Here is a 13,110-nt window from a genome sequence, read left to right as displayed (position 1 = left end):
CTGCTGCTGTGAGGGCACTGTGGGCGCGGCTTCAGTGCTGCCGGGATCTGACAACAAACCCCGGCGGCACTTAAGCCGCGCCCACAGTGCCCTCTGACCCGGAAGAAGACAGAAGAAGAGGAGCGAAGAGGAAGACTGCTGTAAAAAGATAAGACTGCTGTAAGAAGAAAAGAAGTAGAAAAGAAGGTAGGAAATCATTCATTAAGACTGAGTGAGAGTGGATTGGTATGTGTGGAATCTGTGGATTGGTATGTGTGGATTGGTATGTGTGGAATCTGTGGATTGGTATGTGTGGAATCTGTGGATTGGTATGTGTGGAATCTGTGGATTGGTAAATGTTGATTGGTAAATGTGTGAGAGTGATGGGTGTTATGCTGTACCATTTCCAATGTCTTTTTCATTATAATTATGCTCTAAAGTACATCATAACTCCCATCACTCTATACTGTTCCGTACAGTGGCAGAGCTGGGAGACCGAGGCCTTGCACCCCCACCGCAGGGTGCTGGTCAGGTTCTATGTGGGCAATGTGGACGCTGGCTTTGGGGTGTGCAATCTGTGATCTATGCCTGTAATTTAGGGTGTTTTATCTATAACTTTAATGCTGAGTTTTTATGTGAATTCCAATTGATCAATACCTGAAAAGCTGGGTTTGTGTGTTAATGTGTTGGTCTATATCTGCTATGCTATGTTTCTATACATTATTTATGTTTACCAGCAAATACAGGATTTGTATGTCTTATTCAGTTGATCAATACCTGGGGTGCTGTTTCCATGTGTTGTTTATTTGATCTATACTTTCAGTGCTGAGTGATTTCCAGTTGATCTATACCTGCAATGCTGGGTTTGTGTGTTCTGTTGATTTATACCTGCAATGCTATGTTTCCATACATTATTTATGTATACCTGTAAATACAGGATATTTATGTCTTATTCAGTTGCACGTGCTGTTTCCATGTGTTGTTTATTTGATCTATACCTGAACTACAGGGAGTAATTAAAAGAGAGTTGTGGTTTAGTGACGTAGGGGACAAATGGACTTTGGGGATGATTACGGGGAGAGGACCTCCCAATGTCACGGTGCAGTCAGAAGAAGGGAAGGCTGTACTGACTCTCACAGTCTTCCCCTGATCTGCAGTTGAGGGCAGTACAACATAATCCCTATCACTATACATCGATCTAGACATTTACAATAATGCAGCATAACCCCTACCACTATATACTAAGCCAGACACTGAAGTGGTAGGCCTACACCACATCAATGGCTTTGTATATAGTGATATGGGTTATGCTGCATTATTGTAAATGTCAGGCTCAATGTATAGTGATATGGATTACGCTGCCCCACTGTCAATGTGTGCTCAGTATAAAGTGATAGTTGTTATCCTGTATCACCGGCAATGTGGGCCTCAGTATATAATAACAGTTATGTTGTACCACCGTCAGCGCGTGCCTCAGTATATAATGGAAACAGTTATGTAATATAATGATAGCAGTTGTGCTGCACAACTGTCAATGTCTGCCTCAGTGTATAATGATAGTTATGTTGTACTACTATAAGTGTCTAGCTCAGTATATAAAGATAGCGGCTATGCTGTACCACCATCAATATCTGGCTCAGTTATAGTGATAGGTGTTATGCTGTTCCACTGTAGTATCTGGCTCAGTGTATAGTGATAGGAGTTATGCTGTTTCACTGTAATGTTTGCCTCAATATATAATGAAATTACTTAAGCTGCACCACCGTCAATGTCTGTCTCAGTATAGAGTGATAGGCATTATGCTGTACCACCGTCACTGCCTGGCTCAGTATATAGTGATAGGTGTCATGCTATACCAGAGTCAGTGTCTGGTTCATATGGTATATATAATCATGAGTCGACATGGCAACACCACTATATATGCAAATGCTCAAATGAAAAGAGAACAATGTTATGGTGACTCCGGATTATAATATCAGAATTTTTTTTAGTTTATAGTGTCTTTAGCTGCTTAGCCAGTACTTAATTTGTAATGTTTGTCACTCATTTGTTAGGTCTTCTTAGAAACTTGTTGTGTTTGTTGGTTTTTTTGGGGGGTTATTAACCCCTTCAGCACCGGGACGTACCTGGTGCTTCCTGGTTACTGGTCACCGGTAGACCGGGACGTACCAGGTACGTCTCCTCCAAAAAACGCCCCCCACATCACCACGATCGCGGTGATCGTGGAGGCGCTGCTGCTGCTGCTGTCTGCCCAGGAGTCCTGGGCAGACAGCACAGCCTGTCTAAACCCGCCCCCAAGCCTACGATCACTCCCACGGAGTGATTTTGTAGGCAGAAACAGCGATTGCAGAAAAATCTGCAATCGCGGTTTCAGCTGCCACAGGCAGCTTCAGGGAAGGCGGGGGGGGTGTTGAATGGGTCCCCACACAAGTGTGGGGACCTGATCCAACACCCCCCTGCTGCCTGATCGCTCCATGAGAGCGTCAGTGCAGTGTTAACCCCTTCAATGCCGCGATCGCGGCATTGAATGCCGCAATCGCGGCATTGAAGGGGTTAATTCCCGTTTTGGTGGGGGGCTCTGCTGCTGGTGGTCTGCCTGGGAACCCAGGCAGACCAGCAACAGCAAAAACGAGCCCCCAGAAGTCCTCTGATCAGTCCTGTAGGACTGATCAGAGAGATTCCTCCCCTACAATCTCCAGTCTGTTGGAGATTGTGTCCCAGCTGCCAGAGGCAGCTTCAGGGACAGGGAGACAGGGTTCTTTGGTCTCCACATGAGTGTGGAGACCAGCCCCCCCCACCCTCACCCTTCCTCAGTTAACCCCTACCCCCCTCTTCCTCAATTAACCCCTTCAATGCTGCGATTGTGTATGACCCCCATCGCAGCATTGCAAGGGTTAATATTAGTCCCCACAAGCTTGTGGGGACTAAATACCAGTCAATGCTGTGCTTCAATGGAGCATCAGCATTGAAAGAGTTAAAAAAAATGTAAAAAATAATAATAACAAAAAATTAAAAAATAAATTAATTTAAAAAAATTAATAAAATAATAATAATAATAAAAAAAAATAACAACACTGACCTGAAAGTCCAGGGTGCTTCCAGGTCAAATGCTGGGCTGATCAGATCGCTCCTGGCGAATAGGAGTGATCGGATCATTATGGCAGCCCACGGATGACCCTGCTCTACAAAGAGAGAGGGGTCATCTAGGGTAATTATGAAAAAACACAAATTGAAAAATCATAATTATTACCTGATCACTTGTCGGTGACATTTTAAGTCGCTGATTATTGATCGGTCTCCCTGATTGATGTCATCGGCCTAAACCTGTCACTTACAAGTAATCTGATAAAAAAAAAAAATATTTAAAAAAATGTAAATGCACATGTTCCAGTTTTGCCCTCATAGCTTCCTCAAAAAAGGCATGAACCATGCATGTGAGGCCTTGTTGGACTCATGGGATGTTGGTGAACAAAATGTGGTGTTTTCTTCCACTGTTGCACTTATGGTGTGCAAGAAATTCAGTGCAACATTGAAATGTATGCGTTAAAAAAAATAAAATAATTTCCCTGTGAAGTTTGGCAGACATCAGTGAAGAAATGGCTAACTGAAAACTGTCAAAACTACCCTGGTTGAACACCTTGACTTGTCTACTGTTCATAAATATATACTTTTATGGGGTAATTTACATTGGGGGTTTTCCAAAATGTCCCAAATGGGATATGGGCCCAGGAAACCAATTTCTGAAAATTCCAAATGTGAAAAAGAAAATGCGCATGTTCTAGTTTTGCCCTCATAGCTTCCTCAAAAATTGCATGAACCATGCATGTGAGGCCTTGTTGGAACCGGGGGATGTTGGTGAACACAATTTGGTGTTTTTTTCTGCAGTTGCACATATTCTATACAAAATATAATATAAAATCTAAAGCAACATTGCAACATATGCAAAAAAACCAAAAAAATATAAAAATACCTCAAAATTTGGCAGCAATTGGCGATAAAATCCCTGTTTGAAAAGTGTCAAAATGACCCTAGTTGTACACCTTGACTTATCTACTGTTCATAAACATATAATTTTGGGGGGATAATCAGTATCTGTGACAACTATTGCAGTTATTAAACTACCATGCCAAATTTGAAAAAAATTACATTTCAAAAACGTAATGCATGCCTTGCAATATTTGCCCTATACTGGTCAAAATAGATAAAAATCCTGGCCATGTTGGGTGGTTTCCAAATCAGGACAACTTAATGAATATATTTGGGATAATTTTTTCCCATTGGTTCAATGTGTGTACAATTTGTATGTATACAAAACTGTAAAAAAATGCGTTTTTTTTATTTTTTCCCCACTTTTTCCAGTTTATTTCAAATAAAACAATGTACTACCCAGCTTAAAATGGTTTCAAATGAAAGCCCTACTTGTGCTGAAAAAAACAATATATGATTTGTGTGGGTGCACCACTTGATAAGAGAAAAATTACAGTTGAAGAAAGACATGGCAAAAACACAAAAACGGCTCCGGTCCTTTAGCGACACCCTAGCTTAAAAATCCCGGTCCTGAAGGGGTTAAAGAAAGCACTATTATATGTTCAGTAAATGTTATTTAAACATATTTATTTTACTTATAAGTTATTAATTTATTTTTTCAGATTTCTTGTTGCTTACAGTTGACATACAGTTTACAAATTGGTGCAATAAATATTCTTGCCAACATAATTTTGTAGATGTCTTTACATTTGGGGGGGGGGTGCCACTTACAAGATCCGCCCCGGGTGCCAAATACTCTAGGTACGCCCCTGATTGCAATCCCTTATCGTTTTTTTATTTTTCCCTTATATGGCAATAAAAACATTTCTAGATAATTTTTTTACATTTACTTAGCAAATACAACAATAAATTCCAAGGACAATTTGCCTCTGCTACAAGCACATCATGAAGGATCTTAGCTGTAGCTTTCTACGTATATTGATAATTATTACATCTTGGTTTATCCGCCTACCGGTAAAACCTCGTTTGGAAGAATTAGAAACAATGTAATTTACCGTCAAAATATTTATGGTACTCCCCCCCCAAAAGCATTTATTAGGTATTTATTGATATACTTCAATGACCGTCGTCTACGGGCGAGGAGGATGTCGGGGCAACTACATAACAACCCAAAGAAAAGCATGAAATACACCCTGTCAATATACATGAATCTGCCCCTAGTATTACCCCTCTTTCATCCACCCCCAGAAAACACTCGCTCAGGTGGTTACCAGTGCAAGCATCCACATAGCCGTGTCTTGTTGGACGGAAGGTCAACGACTGATGGGGGCTTGACTTTATCCATGAAGTTAGGACAGTCGGCAGCTACAATTCTTGCTATTTGCAGACCCAATATAAACTGTTTCCATTCGCCAGTCCCTACCCCATATTTAATGGAAAGACCACCAATGGAAAGACCTCACGTCAGATCTGTGGTGACCTCTTATTCAAAGACTACCACTCTTGGACAGGTCCTGCTGGGATCATATTGTCTGCTGGCAAAGTTCCATTCCAGAACGTTTCAGTAAAAACCTGTTAATTACTATCGGCCAACACTAAATGCAATTTCTATACACTGTTTATCATTTAATTTCCATGGCAACAGTTCCATAACCCTTAATATTTTATTTTACAATATCTCAGAGCATGATGCATCAATGCCAAGCATACAATCATTCAAAACAAACATTTCTTCCTAGGATACATAACTTGTTATTAAATAACCTGAAAAATATAAATAAAAGGGACACCAAGGAGCTGTTACGTCCACTCCCACCATCCCCAGTGACTCTTAAATCAAGCAGTTGTTAAAAATATACATTTTCGGTTAAGTAGCAGAGCAAAGTGAGGCTGTTCTTGGTGGGAGGAGAAGTACGGTAAAAATTCAACAGATCCTGATGCTCAAAAGTTCAGGAAAGAGAACACGGATTGTAAACGTGGCTTGGATCCAATGTCCTCGGTTGTTGGCGTGTCGGGGTTTTCGGTGGTAGTAACTGCAGCTGCTTGGGTAATTACCATGCGGTCAGAGTTTTTCAAAGGGTTAATTATCTCCATGCCATCAAAAAGGGACACACGGCCCTCCTTGTGCCCAGCCACTACCGGGCGATCGCTCGCGTCTCCCTCTTTGTCTGTTCTCCTACTGACCCCATTCAGGTCTGAAGAGCAAGCGACTGGGTGTAGTGTGTCTGACGCAGGGGTGGGTGAAGACGGGACACTCAATGGCTTCAATATATCCTCCTTCCCCGGCTGAGGGTTAACGTCACTCAATAGATCCAGTTGGCAGGGCAGCGATGAGGACACCGACGAGACGTGGCTCAGAGCCTTTCGCGGATTAGAATGCTGGGTAAGTGCCTCAAATTGCCGCAGAATCTAGAAAAAGAGAACAAAGAATTGGAAGTAATGACTTTTGTGATTAACATGGGAAGCTTCTCCACCTCCTACAACACTTTTTTTTTTTTTTTTTTAAAGTGGTCTTATCCCCATAGCAACCAAAAGAATACTCCTCATTACTGTACAATTACATCGGTGGCTATCGAGATAAACCCGTCACGCACCCTTGTGACATCTTCCACCAATCGGTAAGGGCCGGAAGGGTAAAGACAACCTCAGGGATGCCAGCTGCTGCCAACTACAATTCCCACAATCCACTGTCATCACTTTCAAGAGACGTGATTGTCCTTTACTGTTATAAGACCAGTCTGATGAGTGGTAGGAAAGTCGGGCTGCATAGGTTTTTTTGACATGAGAATTAATGAATAAGGCATGTTTTTTTTTTGTTTTTTTTTACCTTGGTCGCCTTGTCGGTCACAGGTCCTGGAGAGCCCTCGCTCAGCTTCTGTAGGTTCCGCCTGACCACAGAAAACATGTGGTCATGAGACAGGAGGTCAGAGGTCATAAGAGAAGATATGGCACACAAGGAGCGCTGTAGAAACATAGAAAACCATGTTAGTTTATTTTTTTGCTTTGTTTATCGGCCACAACGAAGCCCATAACGTAAACTGCTGCTCAGAAGCCCTTCGCCTCACGTGCAGAAGACCTTCTTGGAGGTCCCTCACTTCATGGATAGATACCGGGCTTTTTCTAACCTAAAAATGTAGCCCAGGGACCTAAAATTTCTACTTCTCACCATCTTGACGCACTCATTGTCATCCGCGAGCGAATGGTTTAACATCTCGAATACTACTTCACAGTTCAGCAGAGAACACCTGGAACGGAAACAAGAACTATGAGCGGTTATTCCGAAAAAAAAACCACGTACGGATATATGATCCGGGAGAAGGTCACTTACCCTCTGACAAACTGCTGCACCTCCTCTTGGGTAAGAAACACTTTGTTGCCTCTGCTTACACCTAAGACCAGCTGTGCCTCCTGCAGACAATCGCCCGGGTGCGCTGGTTCCGCTCTGTAAGGGCAGAAAAGGCTATCGGACCCATCATTACGTTTATTTACAGAGCGCCAGCATATTCCGTAGCGCTGTTACAATAAGGGGAAAGTGAAGATCGGAAATAACAATATACAATTAGTGAATAAGATTGACACATTGCGTATTCTGTACCTTTCGGTCATCTCAGAGTTCTCTCTGTTGCTTCCACGCGATTGGCCATCGCTGCCGGATTTGCTGCCGGCTTCGGAGGACTGGCTACACGGAGACTTTCCCTGCGAGGACTCCTGAGAGCTGTGTCCGCTGTCACTCTCATCCCATCCACCCCCAGGAACCCCTGAGCGATGGCAAACTGGAAGCGGAGACAGGCGAGAGACACGCTTAGCCGTTAAGTAACATCAGCTCTTTATTTCAGTCAACCAGCATGATCACCCTGTTCTCAGTGACGGGAGGACCAAGGGCAGCTCCCCTACCTTCCCTTTTACGGGGTTGCTTGTCATCTGCCGATCAATGGGACGTGACATCACGATGTGCCTCAACATCCGTGACATCACACCGTGTGCTACCACTGATCAAACCAGTGCTTATTTAGAATAGTGCTTGGAGTTGGAGATTATTTTTTTATTATTAAAAATATATTAATAAAAATGATTACCCACTATTAGAATGTTGGACACAGCTGTGGAATGTCAGTTCTTAAAACATGAATTATGTGATGATCACGATAATGTTTTATTAGGCTGACACGGCAAGCACTCACCTCTGGAACCATGTGCAGCAGCCGTCTTCCCCACAGGAGGGCGCCACTCACCAGCAGGGACGGCCACCGGCTTGTACGAGTCATTCGTCTCATCGGTGAGGCGCGGAGAAGGCGACCCAGTTCCGACCATCACAGCATGGCTCACAGCCACAGCAGTCCGCTGTATGCCACCAAGTAGGGTGTCTCCGGAGGCACCTGACACCGGGGTGGCAGGGATTTAGAATTAGATATTTCCAGAGAGACCATGCAGGAGGAGGAATGAAAATGGAAAAGGAATGAGAACTTGTCTAAAAGTAAAGAAGAAACGTCTACAAGATGGTGGGACGGAGAAAACACGGATGGAAAGAAGCAGGATCCAAACTGCAGTGTTACTTGTCTTACCCAGACTTTGCTTTTCCTTGGAATACCCAAACCCCTGAAGAGCTTGGGGGTGTGAAGCCTGAGACCCCATCCCTAGAGGAACACGGAGAAAATCTTTTTATGTACAAAGAGCATAGTGCTGAATCAGGAGACATAATAAACACATTGGACATGGAACAGTCTACCAGCAGAAGTGGTAGAGGTTAACACAGTGATGGGATTTAAACACGCATGGGACAGCCATATGGCTCCTGAATCTAAGACGAGACCAACGACTGACTAAGGTCTGAGTCGTTACAGGAAAATGGGTCTGTAAGCTGCTGATGTCAAAACCGGAAAAGTACAGACAGCAATGGGGCAGCTGTTCCAGCTTTCATCCGCTGGACAAGTAAATCCTGCCCCTACAGATCAGCCGATCTCCGACACTGTGGCTAACGTTAAGCGGCCCCCATTAAATTGGTAGTAAATGGCTCCTTCGTTGGGTAGGTTACCATCAGTAGAATTACCTGTGGGAGGCCTCTCTCTGGACGATATTGCTGGTACAAGGTGAGGCGAGACATCAGAGAACAAGCTGCCCACAACCTCCTAGAAATAAGGGACGAGAAACCAAGTTTTGATGTCATCAAGTGAAGATATAACTGCAGACTCAACTGTTGCGTTACCATAGAAACATGTAGCAGTTGTAAAAGAATAGATTCTAGCACCCCTACCAGAGAGGGGTTCTTATACACGTCGAGTACAAGGAATTTTATAAATACGGGTGATGTAATATTCTCGTCCTAAGAGATAATCTTAAAAAATTAAAAATTATTTAATAATTATAGCTGTGCAAAAGTAGCTATTTGTTCCCCTGGAATCGTCACGGAAACATCATGATTTGGGCCACGTGGGAAGGCCGCTAACGCATGACATGACAGGTGAAAGCCATAAACATCACAACATATACAACGCAAATGCGCCAGAAACCCACATTTTCAGGAGAAGGACATAATCTTACGCTAGAGGGGCAAACTAACCTGTGCTGTGGCTCGGACCTTCTGATACAAGCTGACGCCATGTAGAGGGTCAGGGGGTCCGCTTACGTCTGCAAGAAAGAAATAAGAATAAGGAGACAGCAAGAAACATTACAAGACTGCGTTCCCCGCTACCCAAGGGTAAGCTTATTTGGGTCTCCAGCTATTGTAGAACTACAACTCCCATCATCCTGCAGCCGATACGGAGACTCGGACATGTGGTGCGACCGCTGGAGAAACGCAATAAAGATTGCCATACTGGTGGGTGCAGGGAGAGACCAACCTGCTGCTTCCTGGATGTACGAGGCATTGCGTCGGAGATCACGGACGAACTGCGCTGATCCGTGAGTACAGAGAGACAGCAGAATTTTCAGCACCTTGGAAGGTACGAGAGCGTTAGTACGCGTGGGGCTCGTGGTCCCCCAGGGTCAGGTAATTTCGGTGGATTCGGCTCAGAACCCACCTTCAGCTTCACGTGACAGGAGCTGCTCTGCAGCCGGTTCAGAAGATATTCCAGCAGACATTGGCAGCTTCCTGGAGACTCGCGGGAAATCTCTGCGTGTGATGTCATGGCGGTCACATAAAGACGGATAATATTACCCCAGAAACCAGGACACCCGCCTCTCTCCCCTGATTACGAACGAACACCACGCACCCCATTTATTTCTATAAAGGATACTAGCAATTTCTTCATACAGGTACCCCGGGCAAGGAGTGTTATCATCAGACGTTCCTTTTAACAGCAAAGGGATCTGGAGAACAGAATATTACACATAAAAACTCAGAACCCAATACAAGGCAGCTTAGGCTACTTCCTCGGGTCCCTGGCAAGGGCCACTGCAGGATTTTAGGGGCCCACATACACAGTGAGCCACGTATATTGTATATATGTATGTTATACATAGACATCTAGGCACTGAGTACCACCGATGGAAAATCTAAACAATACTATACTAATATAAAGTATATACATATGCCGTATATATATGACACATGCATATGTGAGTTTGGGTGACTCGTTAACCCAGAATGTTAATTAATAGTTATAAGCACTACGTATGAAATCTGACATAAACAACTGAACTTCGGTGACGCCACATAAAGCCGTATACAGAATGTGTATTTAGTACTCAGGAAAATCCACGTTTAGCGAATAAAGTCCCCAAGACCTATTCTGATTGGTGCTGATCGTGTGAACGGGCGTTACGTTCTTAAACATACTCGTCATTGAATGAAAATTTAGTTAATTGGGGGTATGACTCCCATCAGTCTCAGCCATACATCGAATCATATTTCTATAGATTGAGGAGAAGAGTTCCAAAGTAGATCCCTGGCAGGAGGGCTTGGGTCTGGCAGAAGTGGCTGCCGGTCATGGGGGTTATAGTCTAAACACAGCTTCTCTTTCAGAAACAAGCTTTGAGTCATACAGAGTTCTCAGTGAGTGCCCTTCACTCACACTCACACTCACACTCACCTGGTGCAGGAATGCCAGTCTCTCCAGCACTGCCATATTCTTCAAACACAAACAGCTACTAACAGTGAGGAAGCGCCACTGACAGCCGGAACCTTAACCCACCAATCACGACCAGTGCTAGTCCCCCACCGACCAATCATAGTGAACGCTAAGTCAATTCAGCCAATGGCGACTGTACGTCATGGGCACGTGGAAAGTGGCCAATAGGAGCTTGCTTGCTTACTCCCTGGCGGAAGTCATGGTGGAGCTTTCAACATGGCGGCGCCCGTCTAAAGGTTGCAGTCGGCGTTATTATGAGTGGAAAGGCGGCTGCTCCCGGACGGGGGCGGCTCGGGAGGTTTCCGCAGCTTCTAGTTCAGTGCAGAGCTCCGGTGAGAGTGCGCTGAGACCGGGGGATTATTGGGGGCTGCATGCATTTCGCAGGTGATATCACTAATATATACACATTATTCCTTTAAACTCTTTTCAGGCAGAGGTGTATACATATGTTCTTATAACCCCCAAGTGTCCAAAGCACAAAAATGTAAAACAAAATTGGGCAAATAAGCAGGAACTATCCGTTGGTTGCTATGGTGATAACACCTCACTTTCTAAGCGCTAAAATCGCCTTTTAAGCTTAAAGTGCAATTTATTTTCAATTTCTGTGTTTTCTGAGTCTGGGGAGTTACCACTATTTTTAAAAGTAAGCAAACTATAATTGCTTGTGTTGCAGGCAGCAGATTATGGAAAATGTGTGTCTCTGCAAGCAGCCGGTAAAAATGAGCTGACGAAGGGGGCTTGTGCAAAGGAGTTTGAAGCTCTTAAGGACTGTTTCCAAAAAGCTGTAAGTTTTTTTTTTTATATATACATTATACATATATATAATTTATATTCAAATTTTCAGGAACTGTTTGTGATTTTTCACTCATTGCAGGCAAAGAAGACTATGAAGTAATTGTCTGGACAGGGCTGCTTGGGACGAGGCTGCTGAACTGATCTGGACGTCTACCCGGTGATATTTTTCTGTTATTTGGATTTTAATGCTACTGCTGTAACCCATCCCAAAAGAAGCAACTGCAAAATAACTACAATATAAATAATGAAATATAAATCTTTATTTGTGTAATTTGTTTTAAATTCCATTGCCAAACTTCACAGCCTGTGGTCTATGTTGGCTGAATTATAACACTTCTCCAGGCACGGTGCGCCTTAAAGTCCGTGAGGTCGGTAAAATGAGGAGAGGCATCTTTGGTCCTTCGTTAACCGTTTTTTTTTTTTAATGTTTTCTTCCACCGCTGTGTAGATTGATATATGGCCAACAACCACAAATGATGTCACTGCTTGCGGTACAGGGAATATTGTATAATAAGGATGGTTAATAGAGTTCCCCAGCTGTTGATTGACAGCTCCTTGATGCTTACTCAGAATCTGGAAGGGCTGGTTAGGAATCATGGGCACTTTGGGGTAACAGCAGCTGAGAGGCAATTCTTGGTAAGTGAGATCATCTGAACGTATGGTGGGATGTATGATATTCCAATCGTTAATATTTACTTACTTGCTAAGAAAACGGCAGCGTTGCCGGTCTGTGGCAGTGCACTTGCTGAACAGTGAATCGGTCACACTAGTGTTACGTGTACAGGCAGCGCTTATAGCTCACGGTGAAAATGAACACCTACAACGCTCAACCACAGCTCTTTAAATTTGACACTAACATATCTTAAACTGCAGTACTTGAGAGAGGGCACGGCATATTATAATCTCTACATGATGGGGCAGGGCAGAGAAAGACGGGAATCCAGACGTGAGTAATTTACACAAATAACCTGAGCTGATCCAGAATCAAACGTCTGGATCGTGATAGCTCGATCATTATCTTGTGGGTGACCCCTGCGGCTGGAATATGTGTCACAAACCTGTGTGCTGTGGCCCATGAGCTACTCTTAACTACGAGCGGTCACTCGGGGTTTAAAGCCTGAGAAACGTAGCAGTTATACCTGCTGAAGCTGCAGAATACCATTTAGGGTTCCTTTACATTAATTTCTTGTGTGCCAAGCACAGGTAAAGCCAATCTGTTGCAGTGGAAGGTTCTTTCCACAACGAGTAGTTTGTCTCCTAGGGAAAACGTGCTCGGAATGAC

The 13,110-nt window shown here is 43.7% G+C and overlaps 1 protein-coding gene across 1 annotated transcript; it reads right to left on the bottom strand.

Annotated features, from left to right (window-relative positions):
- Nucleotides 1-5,611: 5,611 nt before the first annotated feature.
- Nucleotides 5,612-11,036, bottom strand: TEPSIN (TEPSIN adaptor related protein complex 4 accessory protein). Its single transcript, XM_053453365.1, has 13 exons — nt 10,995-11,036; nt 10,200-10,272; nt 9,984-10,075; nt 9,804-9,897; nt 9,524-9,591; nt 9,014-9,092; nt 8,529-8,600; nt 8,148-8,342; nt 7,562-7,739; nt 7,295-7,408; nt 7,133-7,211; nt 6,794-6,928; nt 5,612-6,375 (listed from the first exon to the last, which is right to left on the bottom strand). Exons 1-13 carry the CDS (start codon nt 11,028-11,030, stop codon nt 5,908-5,910), a joined length of 1,683 nt encoding a protein of 560 aa, XP_053309340.1. The 5' UTR covers nt 11,031-11,036; the 3' UTR covers nt 5,612-5,907.
- Nucleotides 11,037-13,110: the final 2,074 nt, after the last annotated feature.

The sequence above is a fragment of the Spea bombifrons genome, chromosome 13, assembly GCF_027358695.1.
Source record: "Spea bombifrons isolate aSpeBom1 chromosome 13, aSpeBom1.2.pri, whole genome shotgun sequence".
NCBI classification, from domain to species: Eukaryota; Metazoa; Chordata; class Amphibia; order Anura; family Pelobatidae; genus Spea; species Spea bombifrons.
This window is presented reverse-complemented; position numbering and strand designations above follow the sequence as displayed.